General features: G+C 49.0%; 1 protein-coding gene across 11 annotated transcripts in view; it reads right to left on the reverse strand.

The window, feature by feature from the left end:
* LPIN1 (lipin 1) overlaps positions 1-20121 on the reverse strand; it is a 150315-nt gene that overhangs the window by 74611 nt on the left and 55583 nt on the right. For 2 of the 11 annotated variants that reach the window (XM_032294092.1, XM_032294090.1), the window contains exon 1: positions 6689-6777. The exons of 8 other annotated variants lie outside the window; for them this stretch is intronic. Coding sequence is in view for 1 of the 3 variants with exons in the window: in XM_032294089.1 (XP_032149980.1) it covers positions 11684-11692 (9 nt within the window). In the remaining 2 variants the exon portion in view is untranslated. Of the gene's footprint in view, positions 1-6688; positions 6778-11683; positions 12250-20121 lie in introns of those variants that run through there. One more of the 11 variants, XM_032294089.1, reaches the window with a different exon arrangement.

A 20121-nucleotide genomic window follows, 5' to 3' on the forward strand; every position in this document is an offset into this window, starting at 1 on the left:
TGAGTCCACCAGCATCCCTGTGGTTAAACTGTCCTGACCAGAGCACCTTGAGGAGCTTCTTAAATAGAAGAGCACAGTTCTGCATCCATCACTACCTGCTGGGAAGTTGGGGACTTTCTTGGCATGCCAGGGTTGGTGAGACATTCCCGTCCAAAATATAAAAATTCACCAGAAAAGCTGGAGATGCTTTAAAAGGCCTGCAGGTCAGAGGCCTTTTAAAGACCTTTCAACACTTACTGACAAAAGTGATGAAACAGCAAACACAGCCAGCCCTGGGGTCCCGCCACCAAAGACCTGCCCGTGTGTTAGGCAGGTGAGGAAAATGCACAGCTCCTGCAGAGAGCTTCTGGGGTGGCAGGGCAGGCATCTCCTCCTTCCACCCTGCCCCCACCCAGCTCATCCCCCTCCCTGCCCGGGACAGGAGGGCGTATCCATCATTAAGCTCATCTGCAGAACTCCAGCACCCAGCAGAGGCTCCACAGCACTCCTGACGTCAGTTTCATACGGTTCCAGAAAGGACAGCACTGCTAACACTGTTGGGACGAGGTGACAGAGGTCACATGGTTTCTTGCCTCATTGTTACCATTAGAAAATTCTACATTTGCTCCAAAATTGGCAGCATCCACCTCTGGGCTTCACAGATTGCCAAGAAACGCTTTCTGGGAACTGCCAAAATTCAAACCCCTGCCACTGCTTTTTCAACCCCACCATTTGCACCTACACCATCCACCTCTAGAAGGTTAAAGTCAGTTGAAAATGGCCTCAGATCAGCTCAAAAGAAAAAATGGCCAAAACGTATACAGTTCACATTTGGCCAGTAATATATGAGAGAGATACTCAACCCCATTCATAATTAAAGATATGCCAATTGAAGGAGGCCTTTCAGATGGTCCAAAATCAAAGCATTTCATTAAAACCCCAGGGTCCGTGAAAAGTAGGAAAATCAGACATCATCACTTGCTACTAACAGGGTCATAAATGGGTAAGTAATGTGGCAACGCCCATCTTTTGAGGCACATGTTGGCAAAGCCCAGCAACTATATTGCTGGGAACTGATCCTACAAATACAGTAAGATCCATGTACAAAAACAGTAACCACAGCATTAATTGTAATAGGGAAAATCAGAAATAACTTAGTATCTACATGACTCTGGCTTAATAAATTACGGGCCATCCACATTGCAAAATGGAATATTATGAGGCTGTTAATAAAATGGGAGACAGGTAGCTCCATTAACATTAACACGAATATGGAATGTAAACAGATACAAAATACTCATAATATGGATCCATTTTTAAGAATTACATTTAAAGAATTATATTACATTAAGAATTACATTTCATAAATTTTATGAAATTACATTTTATAAATTTTTAAGAATTCCACTTTTTAAGAATTACATTTGTACATACTTTGATATGCACAAAAAAATTCTGGAATGAGCTACATAGCAAACAAGGTTCACAAGACTCGGCCCCAGGGACCAGCCTGGGAGAGGAGGAGGAGACCTTCACTTTTTATCACAAATACTTCCCATAGTGTTGCTTTCTAGCTTTTGTTTTTGTTTTGTTTTTTGTTTGTTTCATTTTGATTTGATTTGTTTTTGAGACAGAGTCTCACTCTGTCACCACGCTAGAGTGAGATGGTGCGATCTAGGCTCACTGCAACCTCTGCCTCCCAGCGTCAGGTGATTCTCCTGCCTCACCTTCCCGAGTAGCTGCGACTACAGGAGGCCACCACCATGTCCACCTAATTTTTGTATTTTTAGTAGAGACAGGGTTTTGCCATGTTGGCCAGGCTGGTCTTGAACTCCTGACCTCAGGTGATCCACCCACCTTGGCCTCCCAAAGTGCTGGGATTACAGCCATGAGCCACCACGCCTGGCCTTTAGCTTCTGTTTTTTATGTCTGCATGTATTTCACGTCAATTATTAGTGACCTCAGAGAACTGAGAGTGAAGCTTGGAAAACTCCGGTCCACTCAGTGTCAGGGTCTCTCCAACACTGAAACCACTGAGACAGAAGAGGGTGCTGGATAGGGGCAGTCCTGCTTTGGAGGGAAGGTCAGGTGAGTGACCACTCAGCTCCTCCAGCACAGACACTTTGCAGCCCTCAGATATTAAATCCCAGGTGATGCTTGTTCTCAGGTTCCTGCCGACAAATACAAATGGCCTGGATAAAGGTGGGTGCAGACTTCTCAATACAGTGTGACCACTATGATGAGCAAAACAGCCCGAGGCTTGGACTCCAACCCTTTGGCTCTTAATTAGCTCACTGAGTAAGGACAGGACTTTCCTTTCCTTCGAAGACCCAATGGCACGCTCTCGCTACACACTTGCAAGAGCCTTCTGTCCAAATTCGTGTCTTGGTCAAAAGAATGCTCTGCCCTTATTCTCATTATTTCTGTACCATCGCCCACCCCTGCCACACCCCAGCAACTGGGGTGGGGACCAATATCATCTGGATGTTCCAGAGCACTGTCTTTTAGGAGACAATACAGCTCAACGGGTAAGAGCGCAGGCCCTGGAGGTGTTCAAATCCCAGCTCCACCTTCCATTAACTCTATGACCTCAGCCTCCCAAAGTGCTGGGATTACAGGCAGGTTACTAACCTCTCTGCACTGTGGTTTCGCATCTGTTTTATAAAAAGGGATGACATCAGCAGAGCCACCTCATAGGACTGTTGTGAGTTAGTAAAGTTCTTTTCCCAACACACATGCACCAAATAAAAACCAGGTGCTAATTCCGAGACCACAAACTGGTCCCAGACAAAGCCCGGTCTTTGAATAATGTCTCTTGCTGGAGAGGACTTTGTATATATCACCTGTTTCAATGGTACCTTCCCAAAAAGACAGAGGCAAAGAACATTACTGGTTAAAATGAATACAGAACTATTGAAGGCCATGCCTACATTCCACTAGGGTGATAACACATTCTCATTTGCCCAAAATCTGAGCCCAAAAAGGCCACCCCGAGACTGGGGAACATTCTGGCACTGTGCAGTGCCCAATGGCGGGACATTCTGTAGCCAGACAGGTGTCTGGGCACGTACCTTGCCTGGTGCCGATTATCCTGCAAGCCTTGGTGCTTGTCTCATCTTGTAAACCAAAGACCTACGGCCTAGTGAGATCCACGAACGCAGAGGATGGCTTTGCCAAAAAGTGAGTGTGTGTGGCCAAGCGGACAGAGGGCAAGGGGAAAGGAGCAAGGCCCCAGGGGTGCAAGTGCACCGCCAGCAGGCAAATGGGGGTGTCGGGGGTGTGTCCCATGCAGGGCCTGTGGTCAGCTTTGTGAGCCAATGCAAATCGGCTCACACTTAGGAGCAAACAGGACTCCCTACAGAGCAAAGTGCCTTTCTAACGACCTACAGCTTTTTCTGGAAAGCCCCAGCAGTTGGCATCAGCCGAAATTTCTAAGTTGTTGTGAGAATCACAAAATTTGGTCAGTGGGCTGGGAAACCCATCAGCTGGTATAGCCACGACCACCGGTGTGAACAAGCTTCTGGCTTCTCTCCTGATGGAGCCCAGTCCATCTGGTTCCTCCCCACCTCTCAGCTGGGAGTGGCATTGGCACAACCTACCTGGCCTTCCTCAGCAAGCAGGCCCGTGGGGCAGACACTGTGCTGAGATTTTAAGACTCTGGGCTGCATACCTCATTGTGGAAAGTGTCAGCCTGGACCCGGACCCAGAGCTTTCCTCAGGCAGAAACTCACTGCTCAACATATTCCTGCCTGCACAGACCCCACCCCAACCCCAGCTGCTAGGGGCTTGTTTGGTCAATTACAGGTGGGAAGATGGAGAGGGGAAAGCAGTGGAAAGCTTGCTCGGGAACCCAGCAGCCCCAGGGCCCAGTGTGGCCTGGGGGTGTGGGACAGATTCCCTTCAGGCAAAGGTGCATCCTCTGATCAAGGAGCAGGGCCAGTGCGGGTGTGTCCCTGCCACACACAGGCGTGGGCCCCTCTCCCTGCAGACCCTCAGTCTCAGTTCAGAAAGCAAACATTTCAGGAACAGCCATCCGACAGGCACCTGGGCCTCTTCTAAGTGAAGAGCCTGTAACATCACTGAAGGGCTTGCTTGGGTTTGTCCCAACTCTCTTCCCCACACCCCCCATTCTGGTTGTGAACGAGAGGGCTTATCATACCATACATTATGCCAGGGTTCAATGAAGTGTCAAAATTGTGACTTTGCCCTTCCCAGGGAACAAGCCCCAGAGCTGCTAGTGGGTGATTCCAGGGTCTTCCTCCTCAGTATCCCTCAAAAGCTCTGAGTGCCTGTACCCCTCAACCACCCCCATCGGCAAGCTTGCCCAAATCAATTAATCTCATTTAGGCACCTTTTAGACCTTGAACCCAGTACATAGAGGGTCAGGAAAGGCCAACCCGAAGACGGGTGGCAGTCAGGGGGAGGGAGCGTCCCATAGGGATGATTTATAGAGCAGGGGCCGTCATCAGCCAGGACTGTCCCAACCCCACAAAGAGCCCCTCCTCGCTGGCACCCTGTGGTACCTTAAAATAATAACCACCACTATGATTCATGGACCCCATACTATGTCCCAGAGGCTCTTTTTTTTTTATCTCAGTTAATTTTTACAACAATCCTGTAAATGAGTATGATTATCCCTTCATTTTACAGATGAGAAAACTGAGGCTCAGAGGATTGAAGTCTTCTGCCCAAGATCTACATCTGTGAGTGGTCAGAATAACAACTGCGAAGGCCAGCGCTCGGTGCCAGCCACGGTGGTCTCAGGACCTTCTTCTGAAATATCTGTTCATCTCCTGACCTACCTCTGCCCTCTGGTCCAGGGCCCTTCGTGCAGCTGACCGAGCAAAGAGCAGAAGAACTGGACCCACAGAATTCCTTCTGGCTGGATCAGGCCGATCACCCCCACCTCATTCAGGGGAGACTCCTCCTCAGTCACTTCCAAGGCCCTCCCCAACCAGGATCCCTGCGGTCCCTCACCTGAACCCTCAGGTTCTCTCCCAGGCCTCTAGACTCAGCAGGTCCGCCCCTTGTCCCCTGTGCTTTTCTAAAAGAAAAGAACTGCTGGCTGGGCGCAGTGACTCACACCTGTAATCCCAGCACTTTGGGAGGCCATGTGGGCGGACGGCAAGGTCAAGAGTTGGAGACCAGCATGTCCAACATAGTGAAACCTTGTCTCCACTAAAAATACAAAAAATTAGCCAGGCGTGGTGGTGGGCACCTGTAATCCCAGCTACTCGGGAATCGCTTGAACCCGGAAGGCAGAGGTCGCAGTGCACCAAGATCATGCCATTGCATTCCAGCCCATGTGACAATGTGAAACTCCATCTCAAGAAAAAAAAGCAAAAACAAACAAAAAGAAAGGAACTGCTGATAACTGGGACCTGGGTGGGTGAAAGAACTCTCTCAGGGTCCCACAGAGCTCAGGCAGAGCCCAGATCAGAGCCCAGACCTCCCGACGGAGTCCAGGGCTCTATCCAGGCCCAGCTCCACAACACGATGTGGCCCCACATGCAAACAGGAACAAAAACCAAAACCATACAACCGTGAGCAAAACACTCAATAACAAATGTTGGCAAACGTGAAGCGCTATCAAAATATAGAATCAAAAATCCCAACTGTTAGATCTTTCAACAAGAATCTGGGGGCAAGAAAAGTGTTTATGTGTGGATGTATTTCTCAAATACTATACATTCATCACCTGCTTACTTTCATTCATAAGACCCAAATTTTGGAACAAAGGATAAACAATCTCACAATCACTACCTCTAGAGCACCACACCACAACACCCCCAATTAAAAAACTGTTACAAGCTCCGATTTCCCAAAACACTTCTATCCTGTGGGAAACTACTGGGTTTCAAAAACTCTCCAAATTAAGATTGCCAGTTGTCTTAATTGGCTTCCTGCTTGCTGATCAAAAACAGGGTTGACACCTGCTTTCTCCAGCAACTACAGACCACACAAATAACCTACTCCAGCTCTAGGGCACTCAAGTTACTTCCAAAACCTTACTTCTCATCCTCTATTTTCCTGGCCTTCCCCATAATAAAATTATGTGCAGGAGCAGCTGATGGAGCTCACTAGGCCTAGCACCCACTAGGCTGAAAGAAAGGTGCAGAGGCCCTGCAGGGGAGAGCTGTAATATGAGAACCGGGATTCCAACCTAGGCTCAGCCTGCCCTGCCGCCCGGCAGCTGTGTGACCTTGGGCACGGAGGTCAACCTCCCTGAGCCTCAGTTTCCTCAACTGCAGCGCTGGAATCCTAACTCCGGGGGAAAGAAAGACCCTCATCGCAGTCCCCGGTGCATAGCAGGGGCTGGTCGCGCAGAGCCAGGACGCACCACGCTAGCCGGCTGGAGTTGGTCCCCGCGGTTCTAGGTCTGCGCGGCAGCACGCCCGGAGGCCCCCCGCCGCTCGAGACCAGCCAGGCCGGACCCACAGCGGGCCTCGGGGCGCGCAGCGAAGGCGGGGCCCCAGGGATGCTCGCGAGGCCCTCCCGGCCTCCCGGGCCTGTTTCCCCGCCTCCCTTCCCGAACCACTTCCCAGAGAGGGCAGCGGGGACGTAGCCCGGACGTCGGTCCTCGGGCCCCCGGGGACTAACCCCCGCCCCGCCACGCGCCTCCAGCTGCCCCGAGGCGCGTCCTGCCTCGCCTAACCCGAGGCTGCGGCCCCTGCTCCGCAGCGGGAGGCGGGAAGCGGCGGCTACTCACCGTGCTGCGCCGCGCGTGGCCGCCTTTGTATGCAAACACCCAGCCCGCCGCCCGCTGTCAGCGCCACTCGCCTCGGGGCGCGGGGAAGGGGCGGGGCAAGATGACGGGGGCGGGGCCGGGACGGGGCCAGCGGGGCGGTGAGAGGGGGACTCGCGAGGCGCTGGCGGAGGCTGCTTTCAGGGCCGCCGGCCGGCTCTGGCAGCTCACCCCCGGCCGCCTACTTTAGGATTCCTGGAGGTGGGGCCCCTTAGGCCACCTTTCTGATTTTCCTTTCCCGAGCCAAACTCGTGCATGTCTTTAACACTCAGGATTGACCTTTGCTGATGGCTGGGGGAGGGGGGAAGGAGGAGTATATGGTAAGGGCAGCCAGGTAAATGACCAGGTAAACCTCCCAGGGCTTGGCCAAGATCCCGTCGGTCCTGTGGGTCCTGCTCATCACCAGCGACGGGACCTGAGCCCGTCCTTGACCTTTCTGACCCTCGGCCTTCGTTTCTTTCACCATAAAAGCGCAGCCGCGTTGACCGATCGCCATCTCTTCTTAGCTTCTCCACGCTGGGCCACCTCATCCTGATGATGGCAGCATCCACTCCTGCCTCCGCCAAGCGGAGCTCCAGCTGCGGAAGGGTGGCTCTAAACAGGAGAGGGACAGGCAGCTTCCTGCACTTCTCCAGCCGGGAGGCAGGCAGGGGACAGATAATGAGCTGCATAACGTCCGGTGATGAAATGATGTCCATCAATCAGAGGGTGTCACATTTGAACTGAAACTCTAAATGACAAGAAACACCTATGTCTACAAAGATGGGGGAGGAGCCGGGGCTTTCTGGAGAGCAGAAGTGGCAGGTACAAAGGTCCTGGGGCTGGCGCTGTGGGCTGGAGGGGAGGCAGGGGCCAAATATTTAGGCCCCTGTAGGCCAAGGCAAGGAGTTTAGGTATTATTTAGGTATTATTCCAAAACCAATTAATTTGGGGACAGGGTCTCACTCTGTCACCCAGGCTACAGAGCAGTGGCACAATCTCCGTTCACTGCAGCCTCCACCTTCTGCCCTCAGGCAATCCTCCTGCCTCAGCCTCTCAAGTAGCTGGGACCACAGGGGCATGCCACCACGACCTGCTAATTTTTTTAATATTTGTAGAGACCAGGTCTCCCTATGTTGGCCAGGCTGGTCTCGAACTCCTGGGCTCAAGCAGTCTTCCTACCTTGGCTTCCCAAAGTGCCGAAATTACAGGCGTGAACCACCACGTCTGATCCAAAAATAATTTTAAACCTGACAATTATATGAGCTAATTTACTTCTTTAAAAAGTCACTCCTCCACTCCATGGAAAATGGACTGCAGGAGTGGAGACAGATGACGCTGCAGGGAACCGGGGGAGACGATGGCTCAGATCGCAGGGGCTGCTCAGCGAGAAGTTAAAAGACTTCAGAGAGATTTGGAGGAAAAACCCACAGGCTTGCTGATGAATGGGGCCGGTGAGGCGTGTGATGCAATAATCAAAGGCCAGTCTCCGTGTGAAGCTTGAACGGCTGCTCTGCTGAGATGCAGAGGGCCAGGGAGGAGGCCAGCTTGGAAACAGCATCGAATGCGGCAGCTCAGTGAATTGGACAAGGCGGCCAGCTCGGGATAGACGTTTGGGGGCAGCTGCTTGACGAGCTTTGTCCAGGGACGCAGCTCCCGTCCATGTGGCCAAATGTGGACGCACTCCAGCTGGGCTTGGGGCAGCTCCCATCTAGGCAGCCCGTCCAAGAAAACAGGCAAACCCCTCACATGCTGACATTGCAGAGGTGGGGGCTACACAAAGAGAATCTTGCAGTTTGTAGGTGAGATACCTCCACAAGGGTTTTCTCAGAGACCAGAGTTTCAAGTGCATCACAGCTGCCCACAAATTCCTGAGGTTGCAAGCCCCCAGGCAGGAAGCCCTCCTGCACTCTCCCCTCCCACCTCCAGGGAGGACCTTGCCTGGGAAGCAAGTCTACTCTATGTGGAAAGGCTTTCCAGGAAGCCAGTCCAACTTCAGGCCACTTAATTTGGTTTTTGTGTAAAATAATTCCATTATTCCAATGTGAAGATGGGAGATCTGAAAATACAGGAAAATTCAACTCAAAGCCCTCATTCTGAAAATGATGAATTTGGGGGCTGAGCAGGGCTAGAGTCGGCTCTGATGAGCAGCATCTGGCTGGATTCAGAGCAAATTAGGCCCCACTGCTGCCCAGCTTGCCACCTCAGGGAAGGCCGGGGGTGAGGGGAGTCTTTTTTACAAACAAGCAATGAGAAGGAAACACCAGATCAGTGTGTTCCCAGGCTATAAACGAAATGACTTTCCAAAGCCCTGGTGCTTTTGATCCTGCGCTGGCTGGAGTCCCCCTGGGAGGGCCCTTGGCTGTGCTGTCAGCAACCAGGCCTGACCTAGCAGTGACTCAGCCTGGAGAGCTGAGGCGATCCCCCTGGCCAATCCCAGGACCTAGCAACACTCGGAAGAGAAGGAACTCCAGGGATGAGTAACCTTGCTCCAGCTGGCTGGAGGAGGAAGGAGGGGCTTAGTAATGCCTTAGCAAAGCAGCACAGGCATCTTGATTCTAGAGGCTCAGTTCCACAATCTGGGAAATGGGCTGCAGGTGCGCATGACACAGATCTGCTTTGAGGATGAAAAAGGCATCCGGGAAGCTGCTGTCATGGTTGTGGGTTGGAAGATTTTTCAATTCGAAAACTCTGTAAGTTGAGGAGTTGCCATTCCCAGAAGGATCTGTTCACTGCTGAGCCCAGCTGGTGATAGTAACTGTTGTATCCCAGGAACTCTGAAGTTGTCCAGATCAACCACCTGCACAGTTTAAGGGCTCTACTGTCTGGCCCAGAATACCTGGGGCAAGGTAGGCAGGAAGAGCGAGCATCCCTCAGCACCACTGCCCTGCCAGCTGCTGTAGGAAGGAGAACCGTTGGCTGATCCCCCAGGACTATGAGAATGGTTAGCTCTCTAACTGCCCTGGATCCCAAAGAGAGGAAAATGAATTCTTCCCCCAGAGGTGCAGCCTTTTATACCTGGCACCAGTGACTGGGGCTCTGGAGAAGGGAGGGCATCTCCTCGGGGTCTAGGGCCACCCCTTGGTTGGGGTACCTTCATGAGGTGACTTTGTCCTGGGCACTCTCTCAAGAACCAGGTGGGAACCAGGGGATACCTGGTGTCGCTTCACCACCTTGGAGGGCAGGAAACAGGCCTGGGAATCCACCCACGGTGGAGTGGAGCCCCTGGGTGCCATGGCTGGCTGAGGAAGGCCAGTTTCAGGGGAAGAGGCAGGTGTAAAAGGCCCTGGGTTCCGCAGGGAGAGGAGGACAGTGATCCTCGGAGAGCGAACATCTGGAACCAAAGCACAGAAGGATTTGACAGTCACCTGGGGCTGTCCAGAGGCCCACTCTACAGTTAGGGCAGGGCTCCCAGATTAGAGTGGAGGCATAGGAAGTGGCAGGGTGGTAAAGGTTGAAAGCTGGCCACAGATAGGCATCTTGGAGGCCCTAGGCTAAGCACTGGGGGCTCCAAAGGGGAGCAGACCGGACACAGTGTCTGTCTTCAGGGAGTACACAGTCTGGGGTTGTGATCATGTAAAAAACTGTTACTGTGCTCCAGGCCACTGTGAACTCAAAGGTCGTGCGTGCACTGAAGCAGGATTTGACCTGCCTGGTCCCCAAGCAAGAGGATTCACCTGACCTCGGTGGCCTGAGCAGGCACCAACCTAGACAAATCTAGGCCAGGTGTCAAGGAGCAGAATGAACCACGGGCCAGCCAGCAGCACGCACATAGCAGTCAGGCACACACAGGTGCTTGAGAAAAGCCCGGGGCTGGCCACTTGTGGGCGGGGGAGTTCACAGCAAGCCCCATGCCTGTCTCCCCCTGATGAAGCAAGAGGGTCTGGAACGCCCTTTCTAGTCTGGTCAGATTGGAAACTATTCATAATGAGCGTGGCTAGGACAGAGAACAGCAGAGAGGCAGGAAAAAAGAAAGAGACCAGGGTGTGAGGGGGGGCAGAGAAAAAGACTTCAACATGACCAGCGAGGGAGGAGAGAACTCCATTACTTAGAAACAGTGGTGGTGAGGCTGGGACGCGTGGACCATCACAGTGCGCTCTAATTCCAGGAGGAACCAGAAGACCCCACATGTCACCGTGAATCAGTCGTCTGAGTCGCCATGACCTCGTTAAACAAGTGTGGGGTTGTCATAGCCATAAGCAGCACATCTCAAGTCTCACATTCCCCAGTGCTAAGGAAACAGCCACACAGACAGGAGGCTCAGGAGAGCCAGAGGCAGAAAACCCTTAAGAGTCTCCCCTTTCCTTAGATAGGAAAACTGAGGCCCAGAGAGACAAACAGTGGTAAGGTGTCTAAACATAGAAAAGGTATAGTAAAAATACCGTATTCGAATCTTACGGAAGCAGCTTCGTATACACAGTCTGTGGTTGACCAGACCACTGTTATGTGGCACATAACTGTAGATCTTCTCATTAGCAATACACAACCTGGTCAGATGCACAAAGCCTAGGGTTCAAAATCGAACAGGCTCAAATTCAAGTCTAGCTCAGCCACGTGGCTGAGTGCTGTCTGAGCCTCGGCATCCTCAGCTGTTAAAAAGAGGTAACTATCCCCGCCTCAGCAGCTTTGGGGGGGAAATTAAATGAGATATACTGGTATCCAGGCAACCAATAAAATATTGAATCACTTTACCAGTTCCAGTTCTTACCACTCAGCATTTGCATGGTATTATCACTGATGAAGAACTCAGGGGTTCGAGACCAGCCTGGGCAACATCCTTGCCCAGCTAATTTTTGTATTTTTTGTATAGAGACAGGGTTTCGTCATGTTGCCCAGGCTGGTCTGGAACTCCTGAGCTCCAGTGGCATCTTTTGGAGCCAATTTCCACGGTTTATTTCCTTGCAGTTGCCAAACAATATTATTTATCTAACAGTCATGACACCTTAGCAGATAACAGAACTACCAAACAGCAGTGCTTACTATGCTCATGGATGAGGTTTCTAGCTGTCTTCTATTAAGCAGGTGGCCTTGAATTCGGGCAGCTCACGCTTCAGAGTTACCTGTGGACACATGACATCATTCACAAAATGTTCTTTTTCTCCCCAGTGTCTCTCGAGAATGAAAATGACCAGGCTATCCTCACATTCTACAGAGGTTCACCCAGCAACTTAGGGGTACACAGCTGGGGCAGGACTCCAGGCTCCTGGTCAGCCCCTCCTATGGGGATGCTTAGCATCAGGGCTGACATCTCTTAGTTCTGCCTTCCAGGAGAATTTCACAGGGGTTCCCACTTGCACTGCTGTGAAAGCCACCCTGCTCCTTGTCAGGCCTGTCTCCTCCTCGGCTTAAGGGAGATCTCTTGTGAATAAGAAAACTGGATACAGCATCTCTGAGTGCTCTGGGAAGAATTTTATGAGATGTGCCTGAGAAAAGGCATGACTTTATGCCTCGGCTAAGCAACCTGTTGGACACTGCTTGGTATTTATGGCTGCGTGGTTCCTTGTTCAGACCCACTTCCTCTGATTAGCAGTAACAGATCTTCTGGGCTTTCACTTGCTTATTTCTGTTTAGTGTCATATCTGGGAAGATGGCTTCAAATTTTTTTATCCCGAAATTTAACCCTGTATCAACTGACAAGAAGATATTTCTTTCTCTTTTTCTCTTTCTTTCCTTCCTTCCCCTCCCTTCTTCCCTTCCTTCCTTCCCCTTCCTCCCTCCCTCCCTCCATTCCTCCTTCCCTCTCTCCCTTCCTTCCTTCCTTCCTTTCCTTCCTTCCTTCTTTCCTTCCTTCTTCTTTCTTTCTCTCTCTCTCTCTCTTATAGGATCTTGCTCTGTCACCCAGGCTGGAGTGCAGTGGGGCAATCTTGGCTCACTGCAACCTCCACCTACCAGGTTCATGTGATCCTCCCCAAGTAGCTGGAATTACAGATAAGCACCACCACGTCCAGCTAATTTTTGTATTTTTTTAATAGAGACGGTGTTTCGTCATGTTGCCCAGGCTGGTCTGGAACTCCTGAGCTCAAGTGATATGCCTGCCTTGACCTCCCAAAGTGCTGGGATTACAGGTGTGAGCCACAGCACCTGGCCAAGAACAAGACTTTTCTATGGCTGTATGAAACAAGGCAGTCCCCAGCAGTAGTGTGTACCTGCAGGAAGTGTTACCTAGTATAGAAAGCCTTTCCCTTCCCAAGTCACCCCTTCATGAACTTTGCAGCTCTGTTATGAGAACTATACACATCTAGGATTGTCGAAGATGAACAAATGACTCTCATCCTTGCTACTATTGCTTGCTCTGAAATCCGTTTTTTTCTGATACTAATATAGCCACTCCAGCTTTCTTTTGATTAGTGTTAGCATCATATATGTACCTCTTTCCATTCTGTTTACTTTGACCTGTCTTTATGTTTAAGGTGACTTTCTCATTGACCCCATATAGTTGGGTATTCTTTTTTTAACCAATCTGACCATTCCAGAGGTTGTAATGGAAGGGTGTGATGGTTAATTTTGGGGGTCAACTTGACTGGGTTAAGGGATGCCCAGATAGCTGGCACAGCATTGTCTCTGGGGATGTCTGTGAGTGTTTCTGGTAGGGTTGGCATTTGGATCAGTGAACTGAGTGAGGAAGGAAGATTCATCCTCACCCACGTGGGCTGGACTCCAACCAGTCAGTTGAGTTTCTCGGTAGAACAAAAGGGCCGAGGAAAGGCAAATTCCCTCCCTCTTCTGAAGCCAGGACACCCTTCTTCTCCTGCGCTTGGACATCAGCACTCCAGGTTCTCCAGCCGTTGGGCTCCAGGAACTGGCTGGTAGCCCCTCAGGTTCTCAGGTCTTTGCACTCAGACTGAGCTATGTCACCCGCTTCCCTGGTTTTCTAGCTTGCAGACAGCAAATCACAGGACTTCTCAGCTTCCATCATCATGTAAGCCCCTTTCCAAATAAATCCCCTCTCAGTTATCTATATCCATATCTGTCCTATTTGGTTCTGTTTCTCTGGAGAACCCTGAAACAAAGGGTTTACACTGCATGTTATTCACAATAGGTTCTATAAGTAGTAACACCCTCATCTAATTCTATCATGAATGTCATTTCTGGATTTGTTTATATTGATTGATTGTTCTCTGGACCTTCCTTACAAGGTCAGTATTTTTGTTTGGACATGAGACGTTGTCAATTTTATACTGTCAGTGACTAGATTTCGTTACATTCCTTTAAACAGTGCTCTGCTTTGTTCTGAGATGCAGTAAAGTTACTTAAGTTAGTTTGATCTTTCTGAGGCTTGATGTTCAACATCGTTACGGTGGATCCAGAGCAGCCTCTGTTCTGGAACTAATTTGCCACCTCTGCGAGGCAGTTCTCTTCTGCTTTTTCTCCTCTATGTCCTGAATTTAAGGGGGGGGGGCTCTTCCAAGTTCGGCTGTCAGAAACAAAGTTTTTTTGTTGCATAAAATTGACCTCAAAATGTAACAGCTTGAAAAAGCAAGTATTTATTCCCTGCAGTTTCTTGTGTCAGGAATCCAGGAGCAGCTGTCTGGTGGCTGTGACTCGGGCTGTCTTGCGAGGTCTCAGTCAAGGTGATGGCTGGAGTGGAGCCCTCTGAGTGGGGCCAGAGGATCAGCCTCCAGGGAGGTGACTCCCATGGCTATAGGCGGGGGGCTCCGTTTCCTGCCTCACAGACCTGTCAGGAGGCTGATTGAGCAGTACAGCTTCTGGCTTCCCCAGAGTGGCTGACGCAAGAGAGGGTAAGGCAGGAGCCACCAGGCTTTCTACACCCTAGTCTCCGAGGTCACAAACCATCACTGTCACTTTCACCACATTCTGTCCTTTAGAAGCACATTAGTAAGCCCAGCCCACATTCAAGGGAGGGAAGAGTAGGTGCCTCTTTCTGAAAAGAAGAGTACCAGATAATTTAGGGATATATTTCTAAGCTGCTCCCATAAACACAAAACACACCCAGTCTCCAAAAATTCCTGGAGATTGTTCTGCCTGCACGCTCCTCCCTTGGTGTTTGCCTCACATTCACGTGTACACCAGTACTCGGCTGATGCCTGAGAGGCATTCCTTGAAGATCTCTGAACCACTCTCTGGGCTCCTTCTTCTGCAGGTCTCTGCCCTGCAAATTCTAGCTGCCTTGGCCTCCCTGAAGCCCACATTCCGTCTCCTGAGCTGGGCAGGCCCTTGGGCTCTTTTTGGGCTCTCTCTTCCTGCACTGCTGAGCTAGAACCCTGTGAGGGTGCTCTTGTTGGCTTCCCCTGTCCTGTTCTGCCTATTGTCCATTGTCCACTAACTGTTATTTAAGACATTTGTTCAGCTTTCTGGCTGTTTTTAAGACAGGAAGGTAAGCCTGCTCCTCTTATTCCGTCAGGACCAGAAGTGGAACTCCCCAGCAGCAGCGCTGGCTCCTGAAAATGAGTCAACGGCCATGCAGCAGAGAGGAAACTCACACCCTCACATTTTCTTCTCTCTCTCTCTTTTTTTATTCTTTAACTCTGGGATAGATGTGCAGAATGTGCAAGTTGGCTTCATAGATATACACGTGTCATGGTGGTTTGCTGTACTCATCAACCCATCATCTACATTAGGTATTTCTCCTAATGCTATCCCTCCCCTAGCCTCCCATCCCCCAACAGGCCCCAGTGTATGACGTTCCCCTCCCTGTGTTCTCATTGTTCAACTCCCACTCATGAGTGATAACATGTGGTATTTGTTTTTCTGTTCCTGTGTTTGTTTGCTGAGAATGATGGTTTCCAGCTTCATCCATGTCCCTGCAAAGGACATGAACTCATCCTTTTTTTATGGCTGCATAGTATTCCATGGTGTATATGTGCCACATTTTCTTTATCCAGCTTATCATTGATGGGCACTTGGGTTGGTTCCAAGTCTTTGCTATTGTGAACAGTGCTGTAATAAACATATGTGTGCATGTCTCTTTATAGTAGAATGATTTATAATCCTTGGGTATATACCCAGTAATGGGATTGCTGGGTCAAATGGTATTTCTGGTTCTAGATCCACACTGTCTTCCACAATGGCTGAACTAATTTACACTCCCACCAACAGTGTAAAAGCATTCCTATTTCTCAACATCCTCTCCAGCATCTGTTGTTTCCTGACTTTTTAATGATCACCATTCTTACTCGCATGAGATGGTATCTCATTTGGTTTTGACTTGCGTTTTTGTAATGACCAGCGATGATGAGTTTGTTTTATATGTTTGTTGGCCACATAAATGTCTTCTTTTGAGAAATGTCTGTTCGTATTCTTTTCCCATTTTTTGATGGGGTTGTTTGTATTTTTCTTGTACATTTGTTTAAGTTCCTTGTAGATTCTGGATATTAGCCCTTTGTCAGATGGATAGATTGCAAAATTTTCTCGCATTTCTATAGGTTGCCTGTTCATTATGCTGACAGTTTCTTGTGCTGTGCAGAAGCTCTTTAGTTTAATTAGGTCGCATTTGTCAATTTTGGCTTCTGTTGCCATTGCTTTTGGTGTTTTATTCATGAAGTCTTTGCCCATGCCTACGCCCTGAATGGCATTGCCTAGGTTTTCTTCTAGGGTTTTTATGGTTTTAGGTCTTATGTTTAATTCTTTAATCCATCTTAATTGTTGTATAAGATATAAGGAAGGAATCCAGTTTTAGCTTTCTGCATATGTCTAGCCAGTTTACCCAGCACCGTTTATTAAACAGGGAATCCTTTCCCCATTGCTTGTTTTTGTGAGATTTGTCAAAGATCAGATGGTTGTAGATGTCACACCCTCATTTCTAACCCGACATTACCTCATTCCCTCCTCCTGGTCCACTTCCCTATAAAGGTAATGTCCTTTAGCATAAACTTCTCTTAGCACATCTGAGTTTAGCACTCCAGGCTGTATCCTTCTTCCCAGCTTTCCCCAGCCTTGTAGTCCACAGTGTTCTCCTTTGCCATTCCCAGGGATGATATTCAAACCATTAGACATGCCCTGAGCATGAGCTAATCAGAGCAGACACCAGCCACACAGATCAGGGACATGCTGGCTTATGGAGAGGGCTGCAAAGGGAAGAGCGTAAATCTAAGAGATGAGATGGCAGGAATGAAGCCACTTAGGGGACTGGGGACAGTGACTGCAATGGGTACTTCTAAATTTCTAGGATTTCAATCATTGGCAAGGCCATGTCGGTATATCCCAGATGAATCTACCAAAGAAGAAAACACTTTTGGGATTGCTTTTTGGCTTCCACTGAGAAATGCATCTGCTGCGGACTGAATTTTTGTTTCCCCCAAAATTCATCTGTTGAAGTCCTAGTCCCCAGTGTAATGGTGTTGGGAAGTGGAGCCCTCGGGAGGTGATTAGGTTTAGATGAGCTCATGAGGGCGGGTTCCCCATGATAGGATTTGTGCCCTTATGAGAAGAGGAGGAGCCCAGAGCTCGCTCTATGTCATGTGAGGACAGTGGGCGAAGACAGCTGTCTTCAAACCAAGGAAAGTGGGCATCACCAGAACCCAGCCATGCTGGCAGCCCAATGGCAGACATCCAGCTCCAGAACCATGAGGCGTACATTTCTGTGGTTTAAGCCACCCAGCCTATGATTCGAGTTCTAGCAGCCTGACCTAAGACAGCATTCTAAAGAGACCTGAAAAGAAGCTCACATCCTAAAGGGCATCAAAATGGTTTCAAATCCACAAAGTCAACCTGGACTGAAGGTACGCAATGCTGAATTCTTCCCCAGGCTGCCTCAATGCAGAGCTCACCAACCAGCCATAGATACCGGAACCCCAATGAGGAAGGAGACCCAGGCATCTAGGATCACCTCCCCCTTGACTTCCACCCTGCATTTCAGTAGAAGAAAAGGCTGGCCGACTGGCACTTCCTGAATCACCTTCCTGTAAATAGCAGGCTTGGTATTGGGGAAACTCCCGGAGGACACTGTTTTCACTTAAACAAGATCAAACCCCTACCCTACTCCTCCATCCAGAGACCAGAAGCCTTTCACATGTAATTCCTAAAACTGTAAACCCAAGACGCTTTCATATGTGATTTCTAAGGCTGTAAACCTAAGATCCTTTCAAGTGTAATATCTAGAGTGTAAGCCTATATAAAGGCAGAGCTTCTCTTTGTTAGGGGAGCTGGGTCATTTAGACAAATTATCGCCTGGCTCCATCTTCCTTCCCAGTTTGGTGTTTGAGAGGTCTGTTTTTCCGTGGCCGCTCCTGCTACACCAAAGCTAAGGTGTCAGCCAGTGTCCGACCTCAGTGAGGGAAGCTGACTTCCCAATAAAAGCAGTTTTCTGCAAAGAAGACACTGTGCAGCCTATTACAGTACCAGGACATCTGAGCCAGCCCTCATCCAGGGTAATAGCTCAGCCACTAGATACCTCAGCAGATAGACCTTTGAACCCAGCTAAGATAAAACCTCCAGTGCTAAGTGATATAACCATTTATCAGCTCTAAAGAATGATTAGGAAAGCAGAAAGAGACTGAATTTGCTAACAAATCTTATCATTCCATGGGGAGAATATAAATGCTGTTTGCCTATAGCCATTCACTTTGGCATGTGCCTGTTGCCTAGAGCCTAGTACAACCTCTTTCACTGCTGACCTAGAACCTGGGGTTGGTGAGGAGAGTAACTACACTCTGAGGACTTCATTCATCTCACATTTCCCTATTCCACAGTGCCCAGTGTATGCCGGACCCACAGAAAGGTCTCAGAAGACTTGTTGAAGGACTAATCAGTTGGTTGGCTGAGCTAAGTTAGTACAGGAAAGGGACAAGACACTTAGGAAGGTTATTGTCAATCTCCTAGATTCAAATGTTCCTGTGTACTTAGGAAAGCGAAATTGAATTTTCTTTTAACCTAAAGCATAACATTAATATAATATATAATAAAACCACATACGTCTAAAAGGAGCATCAAAGATGTAAGAGGAACATTATCCCCCTCCAAGGGTGCCATGGGAACACTTTCTAAACAAGCTTCTGGTCTCTGCATCCCTTGTTCCTTCTGTCTCATCAAAGGAGCTGTGCAGTTGTAGCTCAGCTGTTCCTTTCTAATGCAAGGGTAAATACAAATACAAAAAGCTTCTTGAATTCTCTCTCATGCAATAAGAGAAGGAGACGGCCTTCCTCCCCCTTCTCTAAGAGCATTTACTGTAGGACACGTGTCATTGTAAATTCTTTCTCTGGGCCAGACACAGTGGCTCATGCCTGTAATCCCAGCACTTTGGGAGGCAGAGGTGGACGGATCACCTAAGGTCAGGAGTTCAAGACCGGCCTGGCCAATATGGAGAAATCCTGTCTATATTTAAAAAAAAAAAAAATTCTTCCTCTGTCCCTTTGAGATGTTGTAAATCTTCTGAAAAGCTAAATAAGCCTGTGGCCACCTGTAAGACTCAGGAGTGTTTCCTAAGATACCTGGAGGCCACCTCTTTGAAATGTAAATATCAGGGAAGACAGCATCCCATCTTCTAATCTGCATGAGAAGATAAGAGAGCACCTGTTTGTCAGGGGACTTGCTCCAAGTTGCAAAACTATCTCCTGTCTAGATGGTTCTTGTTTATTTTTGTTTTTGTTTTTTTTCCTCTTAGGTAAAAGCAATTAGCTAATGCAGATTTATCTGGTGAATTCAAGATGAACTGAAAGGACACAGGGTGCCATCAAGTCTCCTACTTGAGGACTAGTTATGGTTTACTGTCAGAACATGTATGCAACGGGTTGTATTTGCTTGGCTATAAAGGGTGAGTTTCTCTCTGTCACATGATTATTACTATCATCCACCCCTCATCCTATGTGTCCTCAAAGGGTGTAAGTGAGGACATGAGAAGGAAAGATGGCCATTGATTAAAGTCCCTCATGCTCTAACAGTAGCTTTGAAATGTCACATGGCAATGTGAATAAATGAAGGTCTCTAAAAATGCAAACTGGTCTCTTTCAATTCATGGCCAAATGCACAATACAGCTTTCCTGTGGAGAATCATCAAGTGAGGTATAGGATGTGACATCAGAAGAATTGGCTTTGCATCCCAGTCCTGCCCCTTACTAGCTGAGTGACTTTGTCAAGACATTTAACTGCATTGAATTTCAATTTGATTGTGTCTTTTACAAGATCTCTTGGATTCCTTTCATTGTTACTTTCCATATAGTGAAACTTGGGTGCTCACACTGCTCTGTAGGGAGTGCCAAACAGTCTGCGGGCCTTCAGTCTTTGGAAAGAAAGCACAGGAGCTGGGTGTGGTGGCTCATGCCTGTAATCCCAGCATTTTGGGAGGCCAAGATGGAAGGATTGCTTGAGGCCAGGAGTTCAAGACCAGCCTTGGCAACATGGCAAAACCCTGTTTCTACTAAAAATACAAAAATTATCTGTGTGTGGTGGTGCACACCTGTAATCCCAGCTACTTCGGAGACTAAGGCAGGAGAATCTTCTGAACCCAGGAGGCAGAAGTTGCA

This window comes from Sapajus apella, unplaced genomic scaffold, assembly GCF_009761245.1.
Source record: "Sapajus apella isolate SASKATOON/1434 unplaced genomic scaffold, GSC_monkey_1.0 scaffold31, whole genome shotgun sequence".
In the NCBI taxonomy this organism is placed as follows: domain Eukaryota; kingdom Metazoa; phylum Chordata; class Mammalia; order Primates; family Cebidae; genus Sapajus; species Sapajus apella.